We start from the raw sequence: 24,942 nt of genomic DNA on the forward strand, positions 1-24,942 counted from the left end.
TCCTAGTTTATTATTCCATTAACCAGATTGCTTTCCACTCACACCAGCAAAATTTGTTTATATTTAATTACGTTATGCTAATATCATGTCTTAATCAGAGACACGCAGTCTTTTTCTATCTGTTGGGTCTGACATACACAGTCTGAGTGTTGCTCCATTTATTCTGAGATGATGGGGATGTGCACTGAACACCTTGAAAAACAATAATTTCAATTGGTTTTTGCTTTTTTCATTGTGTTAATGCATGTATCTCTAAAATGATCTTTCATTCAACATTTGATAAAGATGTTTTCACTGAGTTTTACATGATCTTTAGCTTCAGCTTGGATCTTGCAGCTGCTGCTCATCTGAACTGGATGGTGCCTAAAAAAATACAATTTTATAGAAACGTAGAATCACAGAATGGTTTGGATTCGAAGGGACCTTAAAGATCATCTAGTTCCACCCCCCCTGCCATGGGCAGGGACACCTCCCACTAGACCAGGTTACTCAAAGCCCCATCCAGCCTGGCCTTGAATACTTTCAGGGATGGGGCATCCACAAATTTTCTGGGCAACCTGTTCTAGTGCCTCACCACCCTCACAGTAAAGAATTTCTTCCTAATATCTAATATAAGTTATTTGAGTGCTTTGTATCTAACGTATGCTATTTTAAAAGTACATTTATTTTTATTCAGTTTGCTGTAGAGGATTTTTAATGTCTGACAGATGTGCGATCTGTTTTTGTTTTTACTGAATGGTTGCAATGAGTTAGTTAAAATATTACCTGAATTTACTTAAATAACTCTGTTTTGTTGTAGCCGAAAAAGAAAACTAAGACATTCAATCCTCCAATCCGTAGAAACTGGGAAAGTAATTACTTTGGGATGCCCCTACAGGATCTGGTTACACCTGAGAAACCGATACCTCTGTTTGTTGAAAAATGTGTGCAATTCATTGAAGATACAGGTAAGACAGGAGAACTGTTGGAGGAAAGACTTTCCCACTTTGCATAACATGTAAAGCCTCTCATTTTCTGTTTTAAAGTACTTCTAGAATTTTATCCTTGAAATAAATCATTATGGGAAGAGCACATTTTAAAAGTAGAATGTGTTCCCTAAATTGTATGCTTAATATGTGATGGTCTTTTGTTTTTACGTACACAAATACTCAGTTTATTTTTGACAAACTTTTGAAGTTTTAGAAAACTTATATCACTTCCTAATGCCAAATGACTTTTAACCCAATGGCATTCCAGTCTTACATATCTCTCTGTTGCCGCTGTATTTTACTTCATATAGTAAAAAGCTCTGAAATCCACTTTTTTCAATTGCAGAAAACAGGTACTTGGTATGGCTTAATTAGTCAGCTTGCTTTCTTTATTTTGCTGATAAATCTAGTTTTGCATTTTAACCTGTTACAGAGACATTTATTTTCTAAATAGTGTATAGTTCTATGTGAAAAATGTTAAGCAATTCGTTTAACTTGCAGATTTCTCATTTAAAGTCAAGTATTAACATATATGTGTTTGCACTAAGGTGAAATTTCACAGTATGGTTTTCTCTCTCCTTTCTCCCTGGTTGTATGTTTGTCCCTGCTTTCAGCCTATTCACTCTGTGACCATGGGGCGAGTAGGATGATCTTGCTGGTCCAACAGAAGACTACATTTAGGAGTGGGGAGTTGTTTTGAGGTTTGGGAGTGACCTGTGGTTGGGTTTTGTTTGTTTTTTTTCTTTTTTGTTTTTAAAGGTGGGGAGCACCAGTTTTCGGTTAGTGTGTAGATCTTGCTTGCTCTGAAGTTGCATAAATGCTGTATTGCTATATCTGAAGCAAATGAGAGTCTGAGGCTGACTGACTGGAGCAGAAATATGAGCAGGACCATCTTTTGATGGGTGTCTGCAGTTCGATGTTGTTTAGCATAAAGTAAAACAGCACCTTTTTTCCACACTTTCTTAGTTCTGTAATACAACTTTGGCTGTAAGATGACAGTAACATTTTTAGCAAGAGTAAAACTGAAGCGTTTTCTTTCTTAAACTAAAATTCAGTTTTACTGCCATCTGTAAGAGTAATGTTTCCAAAACTACTACTTCAGATGGTAAGCCTAATAGCTGTTTTTGAAGACTTATATACTGCATTATTGCAATAAAAAAAATAAAATTAAAAAAATAGGTGAAACCTCAGACACTGATCTTTTGGAAATCAGAGATGTTAGTATAAATCTGTCTTTAACCTTTACCTCCTATTGATTCCTTGCCCAAAGGTAAGAGCTGTATTTTCTTCCCTCTTGCTTTTGCACCTCATCCAGGAAAAAATGGGAAGGGGGAAGAAGGGTAAGGAATTGTAGAGTGGTATAGACAGTTTAATGTGTATTTTGTTTGCTATTCTACGTAGTAAGAAAATAAAACCAAACCCCAAACCAAAATAATTTTATGAGTGGGTCACTGTCTGAATTGGTGTTCTTCAAAAATGGCTACATACAGCTAGCTATGTATAGCTGTATAAAAGAGATATTCACCAGTAATGAAGACCAAATGACTTTTTGAAGAGTTTGTAGAATCTAGAAGTAGTATCTTAAGTTTGAGCATGTTTAACTTTGTAAGAATATTTTAAAACAAGAAAATTACAAATGCAAAGAAAATTGTATTTGCTTAGAAGTAGTGTTGTCTGATATCTATTGACTTTGTGGTAGACTTTCAAAAGGAAGTCTAGTATTTCTCCCAAAGGGTTTTCACCAACTTGTGGGGTGAGAGAGAACTATAATAGTGTGGGAACATGATTCGTGGTCTTCTTTTTGTTCCTTGTAATCATCAAATCATGCAAGGGCCCAGAAGATTTAACACTTTTATTCTCCTCTAATGACCTGTCTTTGAAGAATAAGAAGTTTAATTAACCTGCTGATCTGCTCAAAATGTGAGGGGCTCCTCAACAGTGGTGACTCAGGAGGCACTCCTTTTCCTTTAGTTGTTTGAGTATATGTTAGTTCATCCTGGAATGCTGCTGTGCAGCTACTGAAAGCTGTAGAATTTTAATTCTGGCCATACATGTGAGGTGGACAAACGTTGTGCCATCTGCACGCTTTGTTCATGGCTGTGAAGACAGTTGTTCTGTTACTATTTCTGTTAAGCACTTATTAAAGATGGAACAGAATCTCTATTTCTGATCTGTATTAAAAATTTCTTTCTCTGACTCTAGATTCTGTGTAAGTAGCTTAGGTTGTGCTTTTCAACTTCCATACTTGTCTGTGGGAGTTTTATTTTTGGTGTGTATTATTTTTATATTGGGTTAATATTCTATAGGTATTTGAGTTTCAAGCGGTGTTACGATAGAATGTGTTTGTTGCCTTTGAGAGAGGAGGATGTTCACTTCCGTTGCCTTCAAATCTCATACTGAGATAGTCTCACATCATTGACTTTGGGACTATCTGAGAGAAAATTCCACAAATACAGTTTTGGAGATGATCAGTCTGCAGAAGACAAGTCAGGAGTCCAGAATGGTATTGTTCCCATTTTGGTAAAGTTGTTTTATCAGCTGCTTGGCCCTGCTGAGTCATCCAGTATTTCAGCTGTCTCTTAGCAAGTCAGCCTACTATCAGTACAAACTGAACTGAATACCTGTGTTTACTGTCATTGTCATCTTAATCAAGAAGTGTAGTCTTTTCTTGAATGCAGACTCTTCTTGAATGAGGCTAATCAGTATATTTCTGTTACAGAGGACGTGTTTGTTTAACTTTTTGTTTTAAGGTATTTTCATGGAGTTCAGCTCCTTCCCTTTGTATTACCACATGTAATTTGCGTTGTGGCTGAGTTGCAGGTTTTTTGCAAAGGTATGATTAATCTCAAATTGAAGGGCTAATCTTTATTTTTAATGTTCCCTATCTCTGCTGTATGAAATTATACAAGACTGTGCTTTGTATCCACTCATCTAAATTGTGACTGAGGCTAGAAAGTACGCAGTGTGAAAAAGTTTTCTCTGCTTTGTTTTGGATGCTGAGATGAGAAGATAATATCAGAAAGTGTCTTTGAAGATTCTTACTACACCATAAACCTTAAAGAATTGAGTGCATGCAGAAAATACTGTCATATTTTTGTTTTACCATACTCTTCTGGAATATCCTCAACGCGCGCACACACACACAAAAGAGTGTGCATCAGTAGAAGAGGGACAATTTGGGAAAATTAAAGTAAATCTGGAGCTGAAAAGTTCTAGCCTTTTATAAGTCAAGAGATTTTTCTTTTGAAGGAGCCCTGTCAGGGTAAAGGGAGATCTGGTAGAGGTAAGGGATCATAAGGTGGGGCCTACAGATGTAGGTATTTTTGTGTGTTCCTGCTTAGTTTGGTGTTTTCCAACAAGAAGTTTTAGTCTGAACTGGTTTACCTTTATGGTTTCAACTAATTTCTGTTTTTGAAAGATAATCTAGGGCTTGAATCCCTTTGGAATCTTTTTAATAGTATTTGAAGTAAAAACTAAGAGAAGTAGTTAATACTTGAGCAGATCTAAATGTAATAAGCAGTAATTACGTATCAGAACCTTCATTTCAGCAGCAGTGCGTTCTGTTGCTGATACTAATAGTACAAAGCAGTAATAGCACATGATACTTTGTCTTATTGGAACCTATTGATCAAAAAAACTTTGAACAATACTATGTACAATTATTTTAAATTTAATTACACTGTCACTTTTGGATAAGGAATGAGGAAATCTTGGCTAAGTATTGTAAATTTTGTAGCTTGAATGTTTTGTTGGTAATACTTTCATGCTGTTTTACGTGCCACCAACTTAATTCCAAGTACTGTTTGTGTGCTATTCAACACATACTGTTGTTGATTATTTTTAACTTTCCCAAACTTATAATAATTTGGGCAAAAATTATGCTAACTGATAGTATTCGCATATGAGGGGGTTTTAATATTTCTATTTTTTTTAAATTGAATTTACTTTTTTATGCATTATTACGCATTGGTGAAAAGTTTGGTATAAATTACATTTCATTCTGTTTCCTAAGGCAGGAGGCACCAAATTAATATGAATACTAGCACAGTTTTGCCAGTTGATAATTTTAACTCTGGACTATATTCAACCCTAATAATAATAGCAGTATTTTAATATGTTTTTTCTTTGGGTTTTCAAATATTTAAAAAAAAAATCTTCGTAGAATATTGATATCTATGTGCTTCATTGACAAGATTAGAAATTTTAGTTTCCATACTTCATAAAAAAAATGATAGCATTTATATAGTGTTAATTCTACCTAAAACAATTGAGGGAAGAGAAGCTTCTTAGAATAATATGCATTTTATTAATTTAGTTACTCAATTTATGTGAGACAAGGAATGGAATAAAGAAGAAAGAATGAATTTGACAGAGCCACATCTCATTTAATGTCGCACACAGTCTCTGTGGAGAGCTAAAGGTGAAATTAAAAATTGTGTACTCAGTATATGTACAATGATTACTGCTTTTGCTATTTATACCTTTTTGTAATACCTTTTGTAATGTTAAATTTACAATTTCAGAGGTAATTTGAGTAGAAGAATATTGCATTCTGTGAATTTCCCTCTTGCCTAACTATACCAAATGCTTTTACGCTGAATCTGCTACGAGGCCAGATTTTGACATTGAAAGTATAGATAATGCAATCTCCAGAGATCGGGTAGAAATAGACAAAGAAAATGAGCTGGCAGTGCATGTTGAGGTGAAAAGGCTGGTAAATAATTGAAATATATTCATAGTGGCTGCAAAATCCATAAATTCAAGATGGATTATCTCCCCTTTTATTCCAAGGGCTTGGGAGAGCTACAGGCTTTTAGGGGGCTGTTCTTTTGGACAGAGAGAACAGAATGGGCCAAGAGAGGCCACCCCCCTCGGCCTGGTGTATGACACCTGTCATTCTGAGCGTAGTTTCATAAGAAACAGTGTTAACAGCCAGTGCGATTCCCTGCTGCTGTATGCTTCTGCCGTTTTTCATTTTGGGCACTTGTCAGATGTCTCTGAGTCAGTGGAGTTCACTGTCTTGGAAAGTTATATCAGCAAAAATGGACAAGGTCCTGCTGCTTAGTATTACAGCAGGTAAGTTAAGGGTCAAATATATGTCAAAACAAGTGCAAGGCAGGGAGCAGGACTATGCAGCTAGGAGCAAGGGAAGGACAGAAACAGTGATTGATGAGGCAGGGAGTTAGACCATCGTTTCAGTCATAATGATCAGTTAAGTTGACTCAACTGCCCATGAAGCTATATGTTTATCAAAAAAATGCATAGGCCATGATTCTATTACTCTTGATTCTGGATAGGTACAGTAACAGTAGAGTTAAATATCCCTACAATATGTTTTGTGCCGTCATCAAGTTTATGAGTGATCCTAGAGTGGGTGGTGTGGTTAATATATTCAAGGCCAGGGCTTCTATTCAGTGGAATGTAGATAAGCTGGAGGAATGGGACAACGAGAACCTGAGGGAATTCAGCGAGGACAAATGCCAAGTCCTGCAACTAGCTTTTCAAGGACTAAACTCCTGCAGTGGTACACGCTGTGGACTTGACTGGCTGGTTAGCAATGCTACTCGAAAGGATCTGCAAGTTGTGGAGAATAGGCTAAGCATTGAGTAAGTAGTGCATCCTGCTAATGATGCCTTCTGTATTGGACTGTCCCAACAGAAGGGTGTGCCCTACAGCAACAGAAACGATTATTTGGTTTTACTCTGCACTTGTTAGACCTCACTTGAAATGCTACAAGAAAGGCGTTGACAAACTTGTTTGAGTCCAGCAGAAGAGGCTGGAGCTGGAGCTCCTGACTTGTGGTTTTGTTCAGCTTGGAGAGAGGAAGGCTGAGGAGATAACTAAAAGTGGCTTCCCAAACCTATGAGGAGGCTACTGAGAAGGTGCAGCTAGGCTAAAGCACTGAAGTACATGGCAGGAGGATTAGAGACAGTGATGGTTAAAATATGAGGTGCCAACTAGAAAGAAAGGAACAGCTGTTGCTCTGAGGATTATTTAAGCACTGTTTCAGGTTACCCAAAGAAATTGTGGGCTCTCTGTCCTGGGAGATACTCGAGATCAGATTTGGATAAGCAACCTAATCTGAATTCAGCATTGACCCTTGTTTGAGCAGGAGGTTGGACTAGATGACCTCCTGAGGATCCCTTCTGTGATCACTTCAAAATTGGCACAGAATAGGTTTCAGTAGTTAGGAAACTATACACCAGTTTGTGTTTTGCAACTTTGGAATTAGTCAACAGGGAGGAAACCCTGCCCAAACTCGAGAGGAGGGGAAAACAGGCATCAGTTGTTTCTCCTAATGGAAGATTGACTACCAGACGGATGGAGGAGGAGCACACGCGTTAATTTATTAGTGTGTGAGAATCACTGAAAACTGTAAACAAATATGTTTTGAAATATTCATAAACACATGTTGTGCACTTGAGCTGTATTGCTAATTGAGGTATCTCTTCAAAGGAAACCTCACAGAACTATGTAAAGACTTTCTAAACAATGCAGATAGGACCAAGATGTCAATATCTTTTGCAGAGTATTTATGGTACTTATGCAGCTCCTCTTATTGCCCTAGCTTTCTCCAGGCCCAAAGTGACCACACAGCTAATATGCCTGGAAAATTAGAGTATCTTCAGGTGTCACCCACTTGTAATGAAGTAAAGAATGCATCTGCCATTTCCTAGACATGTTTGTCGTGTCATATTGATTGAAGTATTTTAATCCTTTTTTGAGATGAACAGGCCATGAGATCTGTGATTGAGTGACACTTCATAAAACTATTAAGAGCTTGCTTAATAATTGGTTAATGTAAATTGTAGAAATGTTAATTCAGAGTCGCATAAGAGGTTCCTATTTTTTTGAGTCTTTCTAAAAGTACTGCTTATTTTTTTACATGGCTTACTTTTTATTGAACGCTTCAATATACTATAAATTATTTTATTACAGGAAGCAGTAAGACATTTTTGGTTCTGGTTTTCATTGTGTGAATTGAATGTCACAGATCTTTAAATGCTAGTGTTGATATGCACAGATAAGAACACATTAAATGTAGAATTTTACATGTGTTTTTTTTGTAAGTAAATTTAGTGCTAGACTCTTACTTGAAAAGAGTTTGGATTCTTTGCTCTGTAATTACATTTGTTCTAGGTGTATGTAGAAATTATTGTTCTGAATCAGTAAGGTGGTGGTTCCTTTAGTCTTGTGTAGTCTGGGTAGCATAGGGGTTGAGAAAAGGTACACCAGGTCAGGCTGTGGAATAAAATTTTAGAATGGTATAGATCACAAAATTTACAAACGTAAGTGTGGGAATGATAGTCTCAGCTCTTGTAGTGGAGAATGATTCCTGAAAAGTTCAATTGGTCACTGGAGGGGAAGGGATTAAACTGGGGAGAGACAGAGTTGCTGTGATTAGGTGGTATGTATTCAGAAACACAGCACAGGGATAGTGGAACCTGGCTACAGATGTCAAGTTGGCAGATACGGTGTGACTTTTCAGCAGCCTAAATATTAGTATAGCTGTTGTCACTCAGGAAGAGGTTTTAAAATCATCATAGACAGCTGTCTGAAAACGTCGACTCTCGATACTTGCTATCAAGCTAGCAAAATGAATTAAAAGAATTATGAGGGTGAGCAATCTGGGGAAAAATCATGCTATTTTGTAATTCCACGGCACGCGCATGGTTTCAGTTCTGGGTTATAATTCGGGTCACTCTGTCTTACAATAGAAGAGAATTGGAAAAGACACTGCATATGACAATAATAGTATCTCTGGGATAGAGGGACTGAATTGATTAGCTTAGAAGATTTCTGAGGAAGGGAAATTATATAAATTAAAAAAAACTGGTGCTGGGAAAGAGTAGATAAGTTACTGGTTCTTGTTAATCAAGAAAAAAGATTTCATGAAAACTTCAGGTACTGAGCATAAGCCCAGTGTTTCATGATGTACCTTCCTGAATTACAAAACTGCATTTGCCGTGGGTTGTTGTGAAGACCACAAGTAAATGACTTAAAGGGGTTTGGACGAATTAGTGGGGGATAAATCCCTAAGTGGCTATTACAACACTTTATGCAAAAGCCTATGTAAGCCACCATCTGCAGGAAGATGGGAGGATATACCACAGAAAAATTGCTGAGTTTTTTTCTCCTGTTCTTGTTACCTCTCTCCTCAAGCACATCCTACTTACTGGTGTGGAGACTGGGTATTGTACAAGGTAGACTTTGGTCTGCCCTTGTGCTGAAGTTAGTATGTTCTATGGAGGAACCAAGAGTTGTGAAATATATTGGTGCCTAAGAATGGAAGAGTCCTAAAAACTAAGTATGAATATAGGTTCAGCTCCACCTCGCTTGTTTTCTTTGAAATGCTTTCGACACCATGTGAAGTTACAGTTAGATGGGATGGAACCCTGATGACAACCAGCAGCACAAAAGAAGGTGCAAGAAGAGAATTTGTTAGGCACTAGGAGGTATTTTGAGAAAGGAGCAGTCTAGACAAAGATGAACTCTGTCTTGAAGTAAATATAGGATATTGCGACTTGAAATAAGGAGGATCTAATTCTTTAAACCTAAAGGTGTAGTAAAGCTAGCGGGACAGAGAAGCAAATAAATCAGATGATTTTAATATATAAAATTACAACAGCCATTGTGTCCAGGACGAGTAAGGATATCTTGGAAATTACAACTGGACCAGAAGGGAAGCAGGATAAGAACATAAACAAGAAATCTGAAAAAATCAATGGGCTTCCAGATGAAGGAACTGAATTTTTAAAAAGTTGTCAAGAAAAAATAAAAGTCACGTGCTCTCACTCTCTCAATGTGGATACGCAAGAAGCTTAAAAGCTAAAACTAGTGAACTAGAGTGTCTTATACTTGATGAGGATCTCGATGTAACAGGCATTGCAGACCTGGTTGGATAGTAAAAAAACAACAGAGAGAATTGAAGCTTTACTTAAAAACATACTTCTAGCTGTGTGTATGCGCACAAACAGGTTAAACTTGTCTCCTTGTGTGCCTTAGAGAAATAGTATAATGACAGTTGACCAACCATTTAATGACCTGTTACTTTCTAGAATATACAAACAGGAAAAATTATTTTTGCTTGAGGAATTTAAAAGACAAATTTGGTTAGCTTGATCCGGAATTGCAGCACTTAGCTGTTTTTGGAAGATGCCTGAATTCAGTTGACATCTCCTTGTTTAACCTGAAAATTTTCTGTAAATTGCATTTCTGTGTTTCTCAGAGCTGTACTGGTCTGAACAAAGAGGTGTCTCTACGTGACGAAATAGAAGGGGGAGGGGAGGCCCAGATGCAATACAGCATCTCTCTCTCCAGAGCAGCCCAGTTCAAGTATTCGAGGTTTAAACACTCCTACTGAACAGTGACTGGATCAGACTTCACAGAACATGCTATTGCAGCATATTCAATTCTTTTTGTGCAGGAGGAAACTGAATAGTAGTTGGATTAAACACAGAATACCCTGGGGCTGTAGGGTCTCCAACTGAGAATTCTCCCATACTAAACAAAGGGAATCACGATCCTAGCTTGTTCTTATCTACCAGTGATTTTTTTGTATTTCTTTATTTACAACTTCTGGAAGAGGAATGCAAAGTGTTTCTGTCTGATAGTGTGTAGCACATTCGGGGCGTTCTTTTGAAGACAGGCCCTTCCAGCTGTGGAAACCATTGAATCATTGAAACCATTTTTTTTTTTGCCCTGTGCCACCAAATTATACCTCCTGGTGCTTTTTGAGGACATCAGTGAATGAGGCTCAGCTTTTTTGAAAGGACTGTTTAGGTATATATTTAAAAAAGAAAACTCTTGGATATGGATTTGGAAAGCTAAATGGTAGGTATAAAAGTTTATTGGAGAAAAGCTTACTAAAACAGCCTTGATGCAGGCAGTAGAGAGACACGTGAATTATCGAGGCATTAAGAAGGAAGAATTGAGTTAGAAGAGTTGATATCAAATGACTTGGTATAAATTTCCTGGCGGTATGAAGCAATTAAGTGCTTTCTGTACTTTGAGCATTGTAGCAGGATTCTTAGTGTTTCTTGGTAACTTAAAAGGCATGGTTGGTGATTGTGGTGTGACAGAGGAGTTATGTATTGATCTCATAATCTAAAATGCATTCAGTTACTGGGCTGTGATGGTAAAAAGTCAACAGATTTCAAAAAGCTCTAAAACTTATGAATTCTTAAATAGAACCATGTACTGCTGTTATGGACGTGTAGCATATAGATAATTTTGCACCAATAAAGGTAACTTGTAGAATTATGGAACTATAAACTGCTTGTATTCCTTAATGGGTTCTAAATTAATAAAGAAAAAGATATTGGGTAATGGTGTGATTAGCAGGATAGATGCTCTCATTCCAGTGAGTAGCCATGGGCAAAAACGATAGCAAAGTGATAGGAAGCGTAATCACTGGAGTGGAGTGAGCAAGTCTGTGTGCATGTGTGTGTATGCATAATAAAGGTGTATTTTTTTACTGTTTAGCTAGAATGGCTGCTGTAATTATGATGATGCTGTAATTATGATGTCTCTGTAATGTATAGTAAAACAAAGTAATAATGAGAAGCCTGGAGAACCTCTGCTTCCTAACAACCTTCTCCTCCTCCCCTTTCCACCTGCCCCTTTAAGAAAGACTTGTAAATGATGTGGTAATTTACCTTAGAAAAGTTAAGAGAAATGCAAAGTTTATAAAATATAAATGGTAAAAGGGAAAGTATGATAGAAGATTAAGTCCTTGTCTCGTACAGGAGTGTGTTACACCATGAAATTAAAAAATCAGGAATCAATTACAAATGCTTGATTTTTCTGCAGAGTATTTTATTAGCATGTTATTGCTTGCCATAGTAAGTTGTTAAGCCTAAATTGTGAAGACAGTTTTTAAAAATGTAAATTCTGTGGGTACCAAACCCCAGAATTGAGATTTTTGTTGAATAAAAAAAAGATGTAAATAACAGCAGTTTAGTAGACATCAGGAAGAGAATTGTTTTGCGTAAATTATTCCACAAGTGCCTGCAGTCGGGTTCTTGTTATCCTACAGTGTGGTTTCCTCTGATTCATATTAAATGGAGTAGTGGACTCAGTAGACAACTGGTATTTGTGTTTTGTAGTCCTGTATCACTATGGTACTTTTTAGGCACTTAAGATTTGTTTTCCTGCTTTTGGTTTCTGAATTAGTAATTATGACTGGCTCTGTTTTGCTCTATAGTATATAAACTTGTTTTTGAATATTATTTTTTTTCCTCCCCTTCTAAGGATTATGTACTGAAGGCCTGTACCGTGTTAGTGGGAATAAAACAGATCAAGACAACATTCAGAAACAGTTTGATCAAGGTAATGTTAGATTTTATTATTTAAAGCCAAAACAGAACTTGAATTCTCCATGGATTTACCACAGTGCGACATAAAAGGGTTGCACTTTGAAACCGACTTCCATAGCAGTTAGTACTTAACGCTCTGGTAAGTTGTATTGGGATAGTCCAGGCTATTACCAGTGAAGCTGAGTATAAACCAAAGATGGGATAGAATCTTGTTACAGCTGCCTTTAAGTGTTGTTAAGTATTTTCTAGGAGGTAGTCTAGTGTTTAAAAGAGTTTAAATGCAGTCCTATCTGCTTCTTCTGTTAATAGTTCATCAGTCCTAAGCGTTAAGGCATTCACTTCCCCCTCTTTTCCCCACCAAATGTAATACTTTTTGATACTTATTTTATTGAAAGGTCTCTTAAATAATGTGGATTAATAATTAAAACTTCATAATAGAAGTTCTGACACAACCTTTCTGGTGCTAGAATATACTGGGATATGACTGGTAGATTATGCTGTTCACTTTGATGTGTTAAAAGAAAGATTCAGCGTTATTTTTTTTCATTTGTTTTCATTTTCTCATTTGATTTATGATCTCGGTATTTCAAAATTAAAAACTTCTTAAAAGTTTTTGGATATTAATCATGAAGTTGATCCTGTGAAAAATAGTAAAATTCCTTGTAGATGATAAGGAGAATAAATATACTATTTTTTTATGCCTCACTGTGCTGTTTCAGATAATCTGGGTATAATGGTAGATTTTCTTTAGTCACCTTGTTAAAGGATGTTCCAGAGTTTCAGGTGGGGTGGACTTTTGAAAAGTAAACTTGTCATTTTCAAAATTCCAGTTTTTAAATACTTGAAGTTCTGTGACTTACAGTGCTTCCACTTCTACCCTTGGTTTAAAATTTATGTAGCATAAATTTATTATTATAAATTTCAATTTTAAAAAAATCTCTAGTTATAAAACATAAACCTGCTGTTATTTGGGAATCTAGCAGTAGATTATATGGCCATTTGCGGTCACCGGAATGTTTTGTTGTCCTTTTTTAAAAGGCTTTATGTGGTCACATGAACACAATCACGTGGATTCTGCAAATTGATGTGCCCTGTACCGGTTTTAAACACAATTTTGGGAAATAGAATTTAAAACTTATTAACAAAATTGATTACTTGGAAGCCAGTCAGTGGCAAAAAGAAAAGCATTTGAGTCTGTATGGAAAATTAGACAACTTTATTTTTCTGATTTTTCTACTGTTTTCTTATACTGTCAGATTTTCTTATATTTGATTTCATGTGGGTCAAAGTGATAGCAGTGTATCCATAGGTTCACCTTTTTCTGCAATTTTTAACAAATGTTTGGCAACATATTTATTTTCAGTGTTTTGAATAAATTCTTGTTTTCATAAAATACTATGAGGAATGGTAGCGTTACGTTTTACTTACACTGCTGTTTAATTTTGTTTTACAGATCATAATATCAGTCTAGAGTCTATGGGAGTAACAGTAAATGCAGTGGCAGGAGCTCTTAAAGCTTTTTTTGCAGATCTGCCAGATCCATTAATTCCTTACTCTTTGCATCAGGAATTGTTAGAAACATCAAGTAAGTAATAAACAATCTTGTCTTGATCTAATTACGTTGTATTGATTGCCCTTATTGCAATTTTTGCTTCACTGTAAGTTGAAAGGACTAGCTGCGCTGACGTATTTTTTAAATTGCTTAGATTTCATTTTTTTAAAATATTTATAATTAACAGAATTATGTGATGAAATAAACGTAATACCTTGGTTTTTTTCTAAGTAAGTTGTGGCTTATTATTTCCCCTTTTCCTAGAAAATTCACTTGGAGAAATCTGCTTTTTTTTCCATTCTGTATTAATACAGCATATGACGAAAGCTGTTGGAACTGTATTGCAGTTGTTAACAGGGGGCGAAAACCCCTTGAATTCATGAAGTCTTACATTCAAAGTAGGCTTTAGGAATCAGGCACATCTAGGAATATTATGGTGATTCTCTTTTAGATTTTTTTTTTAAATTCTTTTTGAACTCCTTATGAAATGCTTAATTTTGTTTGCCTTTACGAACGTTTTTCAGAAACTTCCAAGTGAGATGACTAAATTGTTCCCTTTTTTTAAAGGTTATCTCTCCTGTATTGTCAGCAAACTGTTTCAGAAAGACTGCTTCACATTTTTGCAGGATACAGCTATGACATACAGTTCTCTTAAGGCTTTTGTGTTCAAAACATGAAAATGCTAGTGTAAACCTGAGGCTTGGGCCTGGGCTTGATTAATATATGTAGTCCGTTAGAAATTTTGTATTTTTTGGATGATATCTGTAGATACCTGTTTGTGGTATTTCTGCTGTACTTTTCAAGCAAATTGCTTGTTTAACCTAATTAGTTAGCTTTTATTTTTTTCTTAAAAGGACATCAGTTAAATTTCAGTCAAAACATGCAATAGCTTGGAATATAAGTGGACTTACTTTTTTTTAAATGCCATTAATACTGCTTTAAATTTTTATTTGGGGTATGTTAGAGCATATTTAACATTATTGCTACAGTACTAGGGTACAACAAATTTCTTTTTAACAATGCAGTCAAGTAGTAGAGATGAGCTTGTATTCTTTTTTATGATAGGACTCATCAGGGAATAGAAGTATATTCTGCAGAATGCATGGTTCTACAGTACTTTAGTGGTATTTTCCACAAGTGTTTTAGCAGCAGCATTAGTTGTTTTTTATAAAAAAAAAAAAGTTATTTTATTCCATAGTCCTTTCTTACATGTTGCTTATTTCTTTTTTGGAGCATAAATAATGTCCCTTGGGCCTGTGAAAATCCCTGTTCTCCCTTAAACTGTATATTTAAAATAGCTGCATTCATAAGCTCATTCATAAGTTTTTTACTATTTAAATAACTGATAAGCTAAAGATATTCGAAGTTCATGTGAATCTCTTCCTCCCAAAATCTTTATGAAACTTCAGTCCAAATAAATCTTTTGGGTATATCTAAGTCATAACATCTTGCAAGTAGAGGAAAATCTAACAACAAAATGACCCTGTCATGTTGTTAGTTATCATTCTACAAACCAAAATGAGCTAATCAAGTGATTCTTTGCTGTTAAATGCAGATAAATAATTCTTCTTAAATACAGAAAAATATTTTTGTGTTTAGATAGTTACCTCTGTAATAAAAAAGTTATTCTATGCAATAGTATATGCAGATAGGAATTTTATCAAATATTTTCTCACTTGATATTTCTCTGTGGATACCTTATCTGTACCATTGTACTAGGAAAAAGACTTAGCAACACTTTATTCAGTACGTCTTTCTAGATGTGTCAGAAAACATCTCTCATTTCTGTAGAAATCATGGATAAGACAGAACGGCTACATGAGTTAAAAGAAATTTTGAAGAAATTCCACACAGTGAACTATGATGTCTTCAGATATGTGATAACGCATCTAAACAGGTTTGGTATTTTTCTATTAAAACTTTGTTTAAGTTGTAACAATTGCGAAAAAGATTTTGTTTGTAACAATGAATTAGCTATTAGAATTGAAAATTTTATGCCGCATTGCTCATCTGTTAGTATAAATGTAGAGTATGAAACTGGCAGTTAAAGGTTCGTTTGAAAAGGTTTGTATATTCTGTTCTCAGATTTTCTTGATGTATAATAATATATATTTTTGGTATTGGTTGTGGTTTATGTTTGTTCTTTGATAATGACTCCCTTTATACATAAGGGCTAACATGGCATAATAAGCTTCTGAAGTCTGGGAAAAGATAGTAGCTGTGCAGCTTTTAAAGTCTGATCATAGAGCAGGTTTACAGCCTGAAGTTCCTGAAGAGTTTGCAGTGGAGGAAGGTGGCAGGATCAAGAGAAACAGACTCTTCCTTTTTCATTTTGAGTGAACATAAAAGAAGGTGAATAGACATTCGCTAAGCACTTAAAAGAAGATTCTGAAGTAGCTTGGGAGAGTTTGGTAGCAGATGACATACAGGTTGGTAGGTTTTTGTTTACCCTTAGAAAGGACAGAGGTTAAACTTTAAACACGGGAGAGAATAATGTGGATTGTTCGTTATGTTTAATCTAGTTGTGAGCTGCAACTGGGAAAGAGGTGCAATGCTCTTCTCCTTTTGTCACTTCTAGGCATAGGTTCCCACTGCTTCATTATGCAGCATGTTTTAAAGGAAAACGGAAATAGAGGAAATCTAATTTTCTGTAGAATACACTAGCTGATCTCAGACACCGTGTGGTCTGATGCCAGAAAGTTGGTGGACAGGGAGGAGGAAGAGGGGAAGAATGAAACTTCACCTGTTGTCCTCAGCAGCAGCATTCTACAACTAGGTCAGATTAGATTTAAGAAACAATATGAGAGACAGCAAGCAGTGAACTCATGTCAAGGGGGAGCAAAAGGTGCATGAGAAGACCAAACACATAATCAAATCATAGAGGTACTTAAGGATGTCAGAGGGTATGTGTTTTAGCCTCTGCAACTGAAGAAGCCCATTGAAGGATTTTTGAATTCAGAGCAAAAATGCTAGGAAAAAAGCAGCCTGCAAAATAGGTGATCTGGCTTTTATTTCAGTTTTATTATGTAGCAAGTGCTATTTTTTCCTCAGTTTTATAACTTTCCTTGTTGTAGTCTGTTCTCTAATGAAACACCATTATAGGATTTGAAATACCTTTTGGTGTTTTGCATTGTACTCATTTTAGTGAAAAGGTACAGTCAGTTCTGATTCAAAACTCTGACAGATTCATTGTCCCATCACAGTGTCCTACCCTTAAATTTTCTTTAATACTTGGTAAGTCTCACTTACTGTTCTATCTCTAGATTATAGTCTAGGAGGAATTTATACACAGAAGAATTCAGTATAGGAAGAAAAATTTAATAAAAATGCTAAGCAAAATGTAAGCTTACTTTTATATTTTTGGGTTCTTTAATCCTTAAATGAAGTTAAAATGTAACTCTTTCAGGAAAAAGATTATGAATATTACTGTCACTCAGAAATAGTATCCAAATATCCTTTGGACCAAACTTATTCAAAACAGATTGAGAGGCAATATTTGTGTACCCTCACACTATTTGGAATAAGTAATGCGCATGCTAAAATGGAAGTCTACCCTTTATAGTTGCCACTATGCATGCATTGTAAACGAGTGAAAATATTTTCTTATAGCACTAATTCTAGTGTTTACTATGGTTTTCACAGTTTTTGAATCTATGGACTACAGCCAGCTGTCAGAAATTCTTGCAGTCTGCTCTTGTTAATCATCAAAATTGTAACTGACAAGTTGCAGAAGTTTTGTTTTCTGCCTTATTTCTGCAGGATAACTGTAGCTCCCTTACCTTTGTGCTGTCTACTGTAATATAGGAATTGCATGTTCCCAGCTGAATGAATATCTTAGGTGTTTGTCAGATTTATTAACAATTTTTCATGTATCTCTCGCTAATTACTTCCAGCTAAAATTGTGATGTTACTTTAGAATGCAGAGTATTTTTAGAAAACAAAATATCTTGGCTCTTTCTAGCCTATTACTATGAAAAGCAGTGTGTTTTTTCTGAGGAGACATTTAATTGTAGATTATGAGATTGGTAACGGGGCAGTTTGTTGGTTTTGGCTGGTTTGTTGTTTTGTGTTTTTTTTTTTTTTTTTCTTTTAATAGTATTGTAATAATGAATTGATATCACAAGTGAAGAATCTGTTTCAGCCCCTGCTTAAAAGCAGGAAACTTCAAGAAAGAAAAACCCAGTTGGAAAGCTTTGCATTATGTATTGAAAAATAAAATTAATGTGTGTTGATATTAGTGAAATTTCCACTGATGATGTTCTTTACAGCTTGGTCAAATTCTGTTGCTGGCCAGTATGAAAAACCCTGCAGTGATGTGCTTTAATCGACACTTGGTGGTTGGGTGTTTTTTGGCTTTATGTTTATTTTTAACTTGTGATCTAATGTGATATCTTTTTCTTGGAGTGCCGTAGATGTTAGTTAATAGCTGACTGTCTTACAGTAAGAAACCATTTCTGTAATTTTTCTCCTAGGCATTTTAATGGATGAAATTTTAATTTTATGAAATCCTGTAGCTGGTTGAGAAAATCAAAGTTTATTATTGTTATTTCAAAATGTTGGTGGAATATTGAATTTCTTGATTAAAAGTTTAATCATATTTATATTTGTTAGATATGTGAATCTGTAAAAGTCATGGTTTCTAAACTTCTGCATAATCTCTAAAAAAAAAACCAAGAACGATTGTTTTAATGGATAGCTGGAGGAAAGTAAGAAAAAACTTGAGATTGTTTAATAATAATAATGCTTACAGTTAGCTATGAAAATATTTGTAGTTGATTGCATACCAGTTTTAATTTATTCTGTGCATGTTGTTCTTATTTCAGGGTTAGTCAGCAATATAAAACCAACTTTATGACTGCTGATAACTTATCGATTTGTTTCTGGCCTACTTTGATGAGACCTGATTTTGAAAACAGAGAGTTTCTTTCTACCACCAAAATCCACCAGTCGGTTATAGAGACCTTCATTCAACAGTGTCAATTTTTCTTTTACAACGGGGAGATCGTAGAAGCACCTAACCCAGTGGCATGTCAGCCACCGCCTTCCAACGCAGTGCAGATGGTGGAACCAATGGTACCTCTTCAGTTACCACCACCGCTGCAGCCTCAGCTGATTCAGTCACAGTTACCAGCAGACCCTCTTGGTATTATATAAATAGAAGATGATTGCAGGCAGCCTGGCACTGGACAGTAAAGACAAGCTATAGACGTGCATGTTTCAGGATACAGTAATGTACTTCATATTTATGAAAAATAATTCCCATCCAGCTGATTGGACATCTTTTTGTTATATCCCGTACTGTGTTCCTCATTTGTACACACTGCAGATAAAAACTATGTGATAAGCATGACTGGAGAGGTTTAATTTTTAAAAGCAAAAATAGCTATAAAGTACAAAGCTGCTGCTGCATGATACCTTATTGCAATCACTATATCATTCCTGTGACGATCTGTCACAATATATTGTGAATAAAATTTTTCTATAGAAATTTAATGATTTAAAAAATTACATTTATGAAACATTCAACGCTTACAGCCTGCTTTACGGCTGTTTTTGTTATTTAACATGCTATTTTTGGCAATTTTATTCACATTCGAGCGTTCTGTGTAAACAACTAAAGCCCAGCTATAGTTTATTTTGTAATCTCCTGGCTACTTATGTGACGGTATGCTTAGGATGGTTTATGGAAGAATGCAAAATGCACTGTTGAGAATTTTACAATCCCTCACCATCCATCTTTACTTGTAAGTATACCTGTGGACAGTTTGTTAAGGGTGGGTGAACTTGCTTATTATTTCTTACAGCACAATACCAAGGACATGCTTGTTGTAAAAGTGAGTTTCAAATATTGTACAAAAATTTTGATGTTGCCTACTTATTTCTTTATGTTCCATTACTGAACTAAACATTTTGTAAAACTGTTAATTCTGTAAACAGCTGCATGTTTAAAAGATCATTGATGGTCTTGTAAACTTAATCTAATATATTTTAGATATTTTAATTTTTCCCACTTGGGAATACATGTAGTGTTTAGAAAATAGTTCATGACATTTTCATATAAGGTTATATAACTTTTCATACATAAACATGAATTTTGTTGTAGTAAAATTCTCTAAACCAAACAATGTTTTAATCTAGGACTTCAATTAATCTATTCTTTAAATCTATTTTTATGTGACCCTTTAAAGATATACAAAAATGCATTGCTAATACATAGCAATAAATACTTTGGGTACTGACAATTAACCTCTTTGGAGTGTGTATATATAAAATCACATAAACTTGTATTCATATTTTTTTCCTGTGGTATGTTGTACTAAAAATTCAGATGACTGATTTTTTTTTTTGCACCATATTTTTAAATTATCTCTTTTTTTCATTTATTTTCCTTTTACATTGGTACCAATTTTGCTGTAAAAGAATGCTGCTTAATTTAAACAAATCTTTTGGTTAAATATTTTGTTAGTGGTAAAAAATTTAGAAGGTTACAAATTGTAGCAAAGGGGAGACCATAGATAACACTACCTGTGAGACTTTTCATAGCAGCTTTTTTTCTTTCATGCTCAAAATATACTTTTTCCTGCAAAGAAGAAAACAGTTTTGGCTCATTCAGCTGCTAGAATGTTTTGTGTAGTTTAAAAGAAAAAAAAAAAAAAGCTTTATGATGGTCACTGTTGTAATCTTCACTTATAACAAGATTTAAGATCGTCTTGTATGTATGATAGTAAATAGATGATTTTGAGAATTTAAGGCTTTTAAGAGTTTGATTTGCTCCACTTTCCCAAAATAAAAATTGCCTTTCCTACTTATGTCCTAGGTATTGTACTTCTAATTATGACTTGGATTATCATTCTAGATTACTATGATACCATAAACCCGGCTGCTGTTTGAAGTACATGTATATTATAAATTATCTTGATATTGTGTTATATTCTTGCAAGTAATTATCTTTTCTAAGAAAACATAAACAAAAAAGAAAAGTCAACCCTATTCCTATTGCAAAGCACACAGGAATTATTAGTACAATAAAGTCTGTCCTGTAAATTGTAGTATTCTTAACTTGTTCTACTTTACCTGTTGTCTGTATAGCTTTTATTTATAGTTGTCAGTCTAATCTTGGCATGTTTAGCAAAGAAAATGAAACTTCAAGAGTTTTATAAACTATTTCTAGGTTGCTAAAGAATTTATTTTTCTACTGTATATGGTATAGGCAAAGCATCACCTGTACAGGAAACAAGTCTATTTCTAATAGAAGTAAGCTTAAAAATAAATGCCAGTCATATCCATATTTAAAAGTTCTATCTATAAAGTATCTCCAGTCTTTGTAATGTGAATTACATTTTAAACTTTCTACAAATTCCAAATTGTTTGCCATAATATTTAACTGATCTTTGAATACTAGTCTTTAGAATAATTTACATTCCATTTCATGACGAACTTTCATGTTGAGCTTGTGATCAAAAGTATTTGCAGTATCTTTTATTTCTTGTGTAAGATGCTATGGCTAAATCACTTCATGATTTTCAAAAATCTTAACACTTGTTTTTGGCCAAATATGAAAGCGTTAATTACATTTACTGGATAAAACATGAACAGGGAAATAAGAAGGAAGCGTGGCATGTGGCGGTCGAGTGTCACATGGAGGAGTCCCTGCATACTGGCTGTGTTATGGAAGTGTTCTATGCAGGAGTGTGGATGTGTGGGGGTGTGTGGGGGTGTGTGTGTAATATATACACTTGGATTTTTTTATGTGTTTGTGTGTTTATGTACACAAGCACATGTGCACAGACTTGCGTGCACATACACCCACATGGTAAAGTTTTTAAAAGATACTAGGAAATTATACCATCGTTATTAAAGATTTATAATAGAGCTTTCTCTATTATTATTTTTATTAGTGCTATAAAATGAGGAAGCATGGCATTATATACGAATTCCTCATACTTCGGCTCATGTAGTCCCTTCTAGTTTTAATGAAAATCTGAACGATAATAACTATATTTTTTAATGTGAGCATTTTTACAGTAATATCTATCTTGATAAAGATACAAATGTATATTATTTTTGGTTGAGCATCTCAGTGACACTTTATGGAGTAGTTTGTCTTTTTTATGTAATATTGGTATAGACATACTGCAGCGTATGGTCTTTCAGTGTTTTAGCAATTTTAAAATCCCAGACCTGAGTTACAAAACTGCCATTTTAAGTAACGCTTAACAGGTTATTTCAAAATTCCTTACCCTCCATGATCTTGTGGAATTTTAACATATATAGTGTAAATAGATTGCAGATGTCAACTTAAGTGAAAAGAAACTTTTTTGTTGTTGTATGTTTTCTCCATTATTTGAATCCTGGTTGCTAGGAAATTATAGATATGTTTATTTTTAGTTGCTGGAGTTTAGCTTCCAATATTTATGATAAATATAGGAAAAACTATCAATTAGAGATAAAAAAATTGGCCTTAGCTTACATGCTTATTTCACTTTTTTTAGTAATTGTGATGCTGTTTGTCAACTGAAAAAATTACACATATATAAAAAACTTTTAAAGTCAAAATTTTGTTCTGTTTATAATGTAATCTTTTGTTGCTACATCAGCAGAATACTGCAGTGAATTACATATCAGTGAAGCTTATTCTGTATAAAAGATGCGACAAATAAAATACTAAGATGCTTACTGTGTAGAATGTTCAGTTTAGTTGCCTACTAAATTTTTAAAGGTAGAAGCATCCTATCTTTCACATACACAGAGATGAAATTTAGCAGTAAATCTTGCTGAACTGAGCACACCAAGTGTTTAAGGTGTTCCCGGGGGGGTGGTGGTGCCTGTGTCTCTCTCCTTGTGTTTGATATGTCTTTTAAACTGCTGAATTTTGGAAGTGATTCTCACAGTGGTGAAAACTCTTCTGTAGGTAACGTGACAACCCCCACCCTCGCCCCAAGGTGGGTACGTGCATATGCTGGGGAATGGACCTCGGAAGTGACACCGTGTAGGATGTTCTGTGCCTCATGTGACCTCTTAAAATTTTTTTACCTGATCGAGCTGCGCAGCAAGAAAGGCAGTGATTATGGAAATCAGTTTTTTCAGTTTTCTACCATGCTAAAGGAATGGGTCTTTTAAAATTATTTTTCCTGTGGAGTTTTTAAACCTGAAGGAAAAAAAATGTGGATTTTGAGGTCAGCTTTAAATTTTCGGAGTTGGACATTGTTGGTCATAATTCTGCTAACTACATGGGATAAATGGTAATTGTACTGCTTTTAGTTCTTGTGCATACAACGTTCGTGCTTAGTTTGTTTCTTCGGAGCATCTTGAGTCATACGGCTGATGCAGAAATAGCTGCAAAAACTTCTGGCAGCCGCCAAATGTGAACACTGTTCAGGTTTTACTGTCTTAACACTTTCAGATATTGGAGCATTTTAGTCTCAAGTAGGATGCGTTTTAGCTATAATTTACTCGGTGTGCAAATCTCAGTTTTGTCGGTTGCTATATCAAAACCCATCTCTGCTGGATCCGGAGCGTAATGCGGTGTTCGGGCGCTGCAGCAGAGCACAAGTGTCCGATGAATAGCTGTCCTCGAGAACCAAAGCGTAACATTAGTGTTCGCTTGTGTCAAACCCGTCCCTTCAACTAATTCATAGTTTCCATGGAATCTGAAGGGATGGATTTAATCTGTCATCATGGCTAGTGAAAGCGAACACTTCCTTCCTTTTCTTATTGACAAATTCTTCCCCAAGTGTGCAGATGGTGCACGTTACGGCGGTTGCCCATATGTTTCTCATCGTCCTTATGAAATACGATGCGTGTGTGTTTTAGACCCACTATTTTTGTTGCTGAATCGAGTGTCATTGATGCTTGGCCAACATTCTGGTGCTTTTATATTACAGAATAGGGTTTAATATACCTGACAACATTAATAATAATTTGTCCTTATTTTTTTTTTGATTGGTGTGGTTTAGAAAATATGGAGAATTAAATAACTTCACTGAATGCCTACAGTGCAGTAACTGCGGTTTTCCCGTCTTAGAGTGTGCTAGTAATGAAAGGCCGTTGTTGCTTCTACTTAACAAGCTGCTTAAGAAAATACGGGAAGGGAATCTCGTGGTGGTACTTCCAGCCATGGTTGCATGTCGGTGCTTCAGGGGTAGATACACTGACTTGAAGGGTACCTCTGGCTGCTTTGGTGACTGGCTGATTTACGTAGTGTAGCCGTAGCTTGTATTTTCCCCAGAATTACAGTGTCGCAATCTGTCTGTTCTTGAAAGATTTTTCTGCTTCACAACTGAAGAAGGGAAGGGAAGGCAAGGTAGCCGTTCCCATCTCTCCCTTCAGTTCTCTCGGCTTTGCCACCGATGAGATGGGACTCCTCAATTGCCCTAGCAGGGTTTTACGGAATGAAAAGTAGAAAATGTGCAGAGCGGTAAATTACGAGTTGAAGTTCTTTGGTTAACTGGCGCTGAGCGTGATGAATTGGTGAAGCATCTGGGGAAAAAAAAGAAGCAAGTTGCGCTATTAAATTGCAGGCGATGTGGTCTCCTCTTGAAGGTCCCACCCTCGGTGGTTGGCAGTGCCACACGAGTTTCTGCAGTGACTGCCCGCCCTTGGTCATATTGACCCTGTGCAAGAGATGGGGATAAAGAAGAGATCAAGAAACCTACCTCAAAAAAAAATAAATCATGTACTTTGAACAGCTGCCTCTTAAAACACTTAGATGAAATTATTAAACACGGAATGTAGCAGAAAAAAATTCTGGAGAACGAAATGTCCGTGGTTCATTATTGAAATATGTATGTATATGCACATATGCTTTTTTAACTTAGTAAAGAAGTAGATGTTGATATAGTGGTTCTAACATAGTAACAGGTGGCCAGATAATTATTGCTTACAATTCAGATGTTACGTTTTGAAAAACTGAATGTAAACAGATGTATCTAATTTTGATATCCTATCTGTGATTTGTCTAGCTCTGACTTTTGGTTTAATTTTGTTATCCTGTGTGGTCACGCAAATAAGCCTGATTCTATGTCCTTTATTTAACTGTATTCGAGTTGAAAAGTTTCTTTATCTCTTCACAGATGACTGCTTTCTTTATTCTTTCTCCTCTTGG

The 24,942-nt window shown here is 35.4% G+C and overlaps 1 protein-coding gene across 1 annotated transcript in view; it reads left to right on the top strand.

Moving 5' to 3' along the window:
* ARHGAP5 (Rho GTPase activating protein 5) overlaps positions 1-20,647 on the top strand; it is a 46,610-nt gene extending 25,963 nt beyond the window's left edge. Inside the window, exons 4-8 of the mRNA XM_074585117.1 lie at positions 800-947; positions 12,222-12,299; positions 13,740-13,871; positions 15,630-15,735; positions 18,662-20,647. Coding sequence (XP_074441218.1) covers positions 800-947; positions 12,222-12,299; positions 13,740-13,871; positions 15,630-15,735; positions 18,662-18,992 — 795 coding nt within the window. The 3' untranslated portion in view covers positions 18,993-20,647. The remainder of the gene's footprint in view (positions 1-799; positions 948-12,221; positions 12,300-13,739; positions 13,872-15,629; positions 15,736-18,661) is intronic.
* The last annotated feature ends 4,295 nt before the right edge of the window (positions 20,648-24,942 follow it).

The sequence above is a fragment of the Larus michahellis genome, chromosome 4 (genome assembly GCF_964199755.1).
Source record: "Larus michahellis chromosome 4, bLarMic1.1, whole genome shotgun sequence".
Taxonomy (NCBI): Eukaryota; Metazoa; Chordata; class Aves; order Charadriiformes; family Laridae; genus Larus; species Larus michahellis.